The sequence below is a fragment of the Hyperoodon ampullatus genome, assembly GCF_949752795.1.
Source record: "Hyperoodon ampullatus genome assembly, chromosome: X".
Taxonomy (NCBI): Eukaryota; Metazoa; Chordata; class Mammalia; order Artiodactyla; family Ziphiidae; genus Hyperoodon; species Hyperoodon ampullatus.
This window is the reverse complement of record NC_136913.1, coordinates 135,225,491-135,232,673: the sequence shown is the minus strand read 5'-3', so window position 1 is coordinate 135,232,673 and position 7,183 is coordinate 135,225,491. Positions and strand designations below refer to the sequence as shown.

General features: G+C 52.1%; 1 protein-coding gene across 1 annotated transcript; it reads right to left on the bottom strand.

Moving 5' to 3' along the window:
* Window positions 1-552: 552 nt before the first annotated feature.
* On the bottom strand, window positions 553-6,964 carry LOC307069863 (dipeptidase 2-like; the record flags this gene model as incomplete). Its single annotated transcript, XM_079728162.1, has 7 exons — window positions 553-810; window positions 911-1,046; window positions 1,701-1,776; window positions 2,445-2,529; window positions 2,897-3,070; window positions 3,194-3,313; window positions 6,875-6,964. The coding sequence occupies 7 exons, from the start codon at window positions 6,962-6,964 to the stop codon at window positions 553-555; spliced, it is 939 nt and encodes a 312-aa protein (XP_079584288.1).
* Between the last annotated feature and the right edge of the window lie 219 nt (window positions 6,965-7,183).

Genomic DNA, 7,183 nt, shown 5'->3' with positions numbered 1-7,183 from the left:
ACTAGAGAGGAAGTCCATGAGGAATAGGAGAGGAGGTGTGCCCACATCCAGAGCAGTCTAGCCATTGGTGGTCCATGGCTCATTAAGTAGCCTGAGATTCTGGGCTCTGTCCAAATAGGTACAAAGATCATTTGTGATCTAGGCATGTTCTCTTCTTGGGCATCTGAACCAGAATTACCTGAAAAGATCCCCAGGTGGCACTCAGTGGGTCAGGATGTGGATGGAGGTGAGCTACACAGAGGGAACCGAGTAAGGTCCACCCTCCCGCAGGCAGAGCCACCCACTGTCTTCTTCCAGTGCTGAGACAAGCCACCTGGGTTTCCTCAGGCCACTGCCAACAGGTCTTCCTTGAGTATCCAGTGTCTAAACTGCAGGGTCCCCCACCAAACCCCAGTATTGGGAGCCTGCACCACAGACCCCAGCACGGAGATGGACACTCATGCTGATTCCATTTCTAAAACATTTATTTTCAGGAAATATTTGTGCTCGTATGCAAGGAAACTTTGTGGGTATCTGTGGCTGCCAAAGTGACATCTGACAGGATTAACTGGATCACCAGAGCCAAACAATGAGGACTGGGAAGGTGGCAATAACTGTGAGGCCTGGGCCCATGTGGGGGCAAGATTTTGAGAATGACCACTTAGGTGACAAAATGGGATTCCCACGAACCTCAGCTCTGGTTAGTTTCTGGTCTGGAGCCAGATCCTCTCTCTGATGCAGACGTGGGAGGACGGAGCGGCAAGAGCTGCCCAGCTGCTCATCTGGGAACTCATCCTCCAAGCGACTCTGTCCCTCGTTCTCCTCCCGTACCTGGAGGCGGCAGTCAGTGGGCAGCACCTCTCACAGCACCCCCGCGTACACCTGCTCAGACCACCTGCTCAGAGCTACTCTTTTGCCCAGCCCAGCATACCTGCTCCACCTGTCTGAAGACCCACCGCACGTTTCCTCGAAGCACACCCCAGAGCTCTTCCTCACTCCAGCCACGCCCCAGCACCTCCTCTATCAGTACCGGGTATATGGACACATCCTCCAGTCCCTGTGGGAACCTGTGTGGCTGCCAGCCAGCCAGCTCTTGGGCCTCAGACCTGTTCCCTGGTCCTGAGTCAGAACCAAAGCCCTATGTGACCAGGGTCCACTGAACCCCAGCCCTGGTCAGATATGGAAAATGGAGACTTGGAGAGAGTAAATGATTCACTCCTGCTGTTCATCCTTCAGAGGAAGACCCCAAAAGCACCTCGACTATTCATCAAAAGTCATGGAGTTATACTGTTAAGATCTATGCCTTTCACTGAATGCACTTTTTTCCTCCATTTGTAAAGAGAAGAAAAGCTTTTTAAGAACTGTGTTGAACCCCCGGAATGCACAGACCCAACTACAGGCAGAGAAGATGGTCAGCCCAGCCCAGACCTTACTAAGAGTCTGCTCAGAGGCCGTGGGTCTGGTCTGCTGGCACTGGATGGGCGCAGATGCTGGGCAGATGAGCTCTGTATGGTGTTTTAGACAAATATGATGACCTAGAGTAGGGTCAAACAGACAGGAGAGCCCAGGAAGCAGACCCTGGGAGAGGGGAGATACCAGTTGGACCAGCACACCTGAGGCTATGGTCAAGGCCATGAGGACCACAGTGTGGTGGGCACGGTGGCTGTGAAAGCCCCACTGCTGCCCAGCCAGCCCAAGACAAGCCACAGGGAAGCACCCACCGGCCAGCCCCATCATAACCTCCGCCAATCCCAATGAACTTGCATCCAGTGACTACCCTGATGTGGTCCAAGTGATCTGAAGAATGGAAAGTCAGCAGTGTGGGGCTTCCAGGGCAGGGTTGGGGGTGATGACTGGCCTCTGTTGATTCCCCTTTTGCAGCCTGTAGGCCAAACAGGCCAGTTCCTTCATGGCCTGGCACCGAGAGTACCAACTAGAGGGCCCTGAGGTTTGATCTGAAGTGATCCCAGCTGGCTCTAGAACTGGACTTCAGATTTGGAGTGGACCCCAGAGCCCCCTGTTTGGGCCATTTCTCACCCAAGATTCACCCTGCCTCCCAGTCTCCTTGAGAACCTGTGGGGGCTCCTTTCCCCAGGTGTGGAGGATGAGAGAGGAACAAGAGTACAACTGATGAAGACCCCAGAGACATCAGGAGCTGTCCAGTCCCTTGGCCAGAGGTAGGGGCAGTGCGCTTTAGGAGCCCCTGCAGAGGCACAGATGGGCAGCACCTGGGCTCTGTGTCTGACAGCCTCCCTGATACCCATCATTATCGCAGTTTTGATTCCATGGCTCCAGCTCCACATGGCACCAAGGTGCTGTGTACCATCCATTATTGTGTTTTTGGGAGCTGTACCTATTGCCAACAGGTGGGCCAAACCACTGGGGCTCTTTTGAAGTCCTCCCCAAATTTGGACCCAGCTTCAGCTCCGAATCAGAGTTTTCAGAGAGCCCAGGGTGAGGCTCACCTGCCCCAGTAGACATGTTGGCTAACGGGTTGCACTGCAGCACCCGCACAGACAAGGGCACCATCACGATGCCACCGTTCTTCTTGTGCAGGGGCGGACCGGTGGACAGTCAGCATGGCCCCCAGCACAGCCACCTGCCTGTTCACTCTCTCGGCCCCTGTGAGGAAGGTGTTCAGCCCTGGCTTTGAGGTCAGAGTCGTCGCTTCTCTGGGTTTGTGTGAATGGAGGAGCCGCAGCCCTGGTCTGGGTAGTGTCTTGGCCCTGGGTTTCCCAGTTTGGAAGAGTATCTTACCACCTAGGGTTCAAGAGTTCAGGGGCTGTGGACCATGGGTTTTGGGGGCAGAAGATATTTAACCTGGGGTTTGGGGAAATTGAGGGAGAAGAGGCTCAGGTTCAAGGGCCCCTGGTTTGAACCTCTTGCTTTAGGGATTAGGGTCAGGGCCGTCTCTCACGAGAAGCTGCAGGATATCTTCAGGAACATTCTGAGTGTTCTTGCACACACCCCGGGCCGCTGAGTGGGAGAAGATGACAGGTGCCTGTGACACTTCTAGGGCTCGCCGTGCCACAGCATCCAAGACATGGGACGAATCCACCATCATGCCCAGGCGGTTCATTTCTGCCACCACCTTTTACAGGGACAGGATGGGGAGAGGGCATCAGGGCTGCATTTATCTTGTGTGCATTTATCTGTAGGGAACAGGCGGGGCTGTACATTCCTGTGGGGCAGGGTATGGAACCTGGGTACTTACCTTGCCAAGCCGGTGAGCCAACTGACATTGCTGTAGAAGGGGTGGATACCCTTTGCTGTGCTCTGTGCCCTGCAGGATGGTCAGGAGGCAGTCTGGTGGCCATGACTTGGCTACAAGAGCCTAGAAAGAGGTTCTTTTGAACCGTCTACACCTGCAACTCCCTGGTGCAAGAGGAGGGGCCCAAACTGGGCTGTGCCTGGCAGTAGGAGGGCCCATCTGGGGACTCAGTCTTGACTATATTCAGGAAAAGAATGCATACGCCCTTTTTGGTCAACTGCATCGTTGTCGAAGTTCTGTCTCTTTTCACTTGCTTGAAAGGTGGCTCCAATCTACCTCTTGAAAACTGTTTCCTGCAATTCTGCCTTGCTCTCAAATCCTTTTCGATGCGTTACCTCAATATATTTTTGGAAGATTGTTATCATTTATAACCCTGCAAGTTTGTCAATTGCAGTGCCCCTGAGCTCCATTTTTTAAGTCCCTTTTTTGGGCACTGGCCACAAAACCCCAGGATTGCTTCAGGCCCTATTCTTGTTCCGGGGTGCAGACTAAGCCTTTGGTTAGTTCTTCTTCCTGCTTGGAAATTAGAGTGACATGTGCCTGTCCAAACACCTAGGGCTGGTCTCTCATTGGTTCCCCCTGTTCGCGTTCATCCTCCAGACAAATTTCTAACTGTACGAAACAGGAGGTTAAAGCTGCTGATTCTTCAAGTGGGGAGCTTGTTAGAAAAGAGGCTGGAGGGGTGAACCTAATTACCAGGAGATGAGGAGATGAGGTGCCTTTTCCAAACTCTTCCCGGTCAAATGGTGTACCATTCTCTGGGTGTCAGGCATGTTTTAGCTGTAGGTAGAGTCCCTTTCATGTAAGGAGAACACCAGGGATTTTTCCAAATCAGTGTCTCCCCGAACCCCAAACTGGGAAATTTTTAAGCTACGGGTACACGTATGTTCATTAAGGGCCTTAGGCAGTAGTCAGAGTCTGAGCTTTAGTTGATTGAAATCCTCAGGGTCAGAAGCGCTCACCATCAGACTCCCTTATGTTACATTTTATCTGTCGTTGATACATGATGTAGATATAGATATGTATTCTTTTTCAGATTATTTCCCCTTATAGGTTATTACAGAATATTGAATGTTGTTCCCTGTGTTATACAGAAGTTCCTTGTTGATCTATTTTATACATAGCAGTGTGTGTATTAATCCCAAACTGTTAATTTATCCCTCCTCCCACGTTTCCCGTTTGGTAATAATACGGTATAAGGTTTTATACTTCTCGGAAATGGGGGAGCTGAAAGAGAGGTCTCATTTTCAGTGGAAAAGCATTCAAAACAAGATTGAAGCTTCAGCCAAGATTATTAGATGTCCATCCTTGGAAAGGTATCATGTCATTTCTCTAATATTGACCTGACAAATAAGACGAACCCCTCTACTGAACTTGCTTATAGTAGAGTGATGGAAATATCAAATGGAAGTCTTAGAAACATCTTATTTTACCTGAGCCTTATACACTGCTCTGCGTTCCTTACAGTTTGGCTCACACATCTGTTCACTGAAGTTACAATGTTCTCAATTTCTGTTACTGATCCTCCAGAGTGGGCCCCAACAAGGGTCCCGCTGCCCAGTGTCATTGAAGCCAAAAGAACGAGACTGAGTTTGCTTCAGAAGCAAAGGAAACTTTATATTTTGATCAGAGAATGGAGAGGTGAGAGCGTGCGCTCCCCCGCGGGCTGTGGGCAGGGCTGCTGTGTAGGGATCCCAGGAGCATCAGCAGGAAGGAGGGGGCGGAGCTCTCGAGGGCCGGGTTGGCTGGAGCTCAGGCTCTATGTCGTGGAGTCGGCAGGGGCCCCACGAGCTGAGGGGTGGGCCCAGCCATTCTGCACTAGGAAATCGGGACTGAAGTGCCGGGTGTGGGACCTCTGCATGGGGAACCCTAGGAGCACGTGAAATTAGACAAAGCACAAAGGAAAAAAAGGTTAGATTTTATTTTGTTGCCCAGATTCTATTTTTATCTCCAAGGAGTTTTTAATGGGCTTTGCTGGTGACAAACCCCTCCCCTGCCTTTTGTCCCGTTCCTCATTCTTGGGGTGCTGAGGGTGCAGACCCCTCTTCTGTAACTGCTTCGTGCTGAGTCGGGAGTCCTCATACCCAGGGTGGAGGGGCAGAACTTCTCCCCAGCAGCCTCCAGGTGAGGTTGATTGTCCCCAGGCCTCCTGCCTCACTGCTCATCCGCCTGAGCACCAGCACTGGAAGTGTTATAGATTCTAATGACCTTTAAGGGTCCAAGAAAGAGATGTGCAGAGACGCTGGGGGGGCAGGTTTCACCCCGCCCCACATTTGTTCGGCTACCTTAGGCTGACGGTTTCTGCCAGCCTAGATGCTCTGACCAGTAGTCTGCGCTTTCTTCAGTTAGGCCCCTGAATTAACGTACAAACAGCACCAGGTGTGAGAGCCCTGCCTGCTCAACTCCCAGACAGTCCAGGGTCGGTGGTGACCCAGGACCATGACGGCCACTGAGTCAACGGCCTTTTGAAGTAGCCAGGAGTATAGCCAGTCTCATTGGCTGCTGTCACCGTAGTGTCTGTAGGCTTTTCTATGGTGACAGCATTATCTATGGTTCCCCTGACAAGCTTATTAGCTCCCCTCTGGGTGCAGTAAGTCCTGCAAGCAGTATTCTGTTCTTTCGGGGCACACTCTTGTTGTTTTCTGAGAGAAACTCCAGGTCAAGTGATGGTCACACGAGTCGTCATGGGGGCCCGTTGCCCCCATTTGTCCCTCTGGTGGTTGGAGGTGGAGGGCCTCCTCACTCGGGGTCCCTGTGCCCACGGAGCGACGCCTGCAACTTCAGTGCATGGTGGGTGGTTAGGATCACCACGTGGGGTCCTTTTCCATTAGGAGGGAGCTGGCCTTGTGGGCTGCTGATTTCCAGGTTTTTAGATACCCCAGTATCCTGGCCGGATGGGGAGGCAGGCCAAGACCTTGGTGACAGTAGTTTATCATACCTGAAGGGCATTCTTGCGTTGCTCCATTTTAAGTGGTCCCAGTTTTTGCACTAATGCTCCAAGGGCGATTGAACTTTGACCAGGAATGTAAAGGTCAAAGGGTTTAGCTAAATTAGGGAGTTTCAGGGCAAGGGTCTGAATTGACTGCTCTTTCCATTCTTGAAAGGCTGCTTCTGGATTCTATTCAAAAGTATCATCATCTTTTTGTGTCAGTGTTTCATATAGAGGCCCAGCTATTAGACTGTAGTTAGGGATCCAGATGCAGCAAACCTTGGCCTCCCCAGGATCCCCTAAGCTGTCTTCTAGTTTCAGAAGGGGTAAGGCTGCAAATGGCTTCTTCCATTTTCTGGGATGGGCTTCTCTGACCTTCTGTGAGAATGAAGCCCAGGCAGGTCGCCTTAGTCTGTGATATTTGAGCCTTTTTCTTGGACACCTTGTATCCTTTATTGGCTAGGTAGTTCAGAGGCATCCTTAGTAGGGCTGGCGATCAAAATGTCGTCAGCATATTGAAGGAGGGTTCCCTTTACCAGAGGTAGAACTTTTAGGTCTTTAGATAACGTTTCCACAAAGATGGTGTGGGAATTTTTGAACCCTTGGGGAGGACGGCCCAGCAGTATTGTTTTTGCTGTATGTTGAGTCCTGCAACGGGGCTCGTAGTCAGGCCAATCCCAGGATATGGAGCTCACCTGGGCAGGGCCCCAGTAGCCAACGGGACTCTCGTGGTCACGCCCCTCCCAGGATATCAAGCTCGCCTGGGCAGGTGCCCAGCAGCACATGGGGCTCTTGTGGTCACGCCCCTCCCAGGATATGGGGCTCACCTGGGCAGGTCCCAAGCAGCCCACGGGGCTCTCGTGGTCAGGTCCCTCCCAGGGTATGGAGCTCACCTGTGCAGCTACCCAGCCGCCCACTGGGCTCTCATTGTCAGGCCCCTCCCAGGATATGGAGCTCCCCTGGGCAGGCACCCGGCAGGGCTGGACACACAGGAACTGTGCACA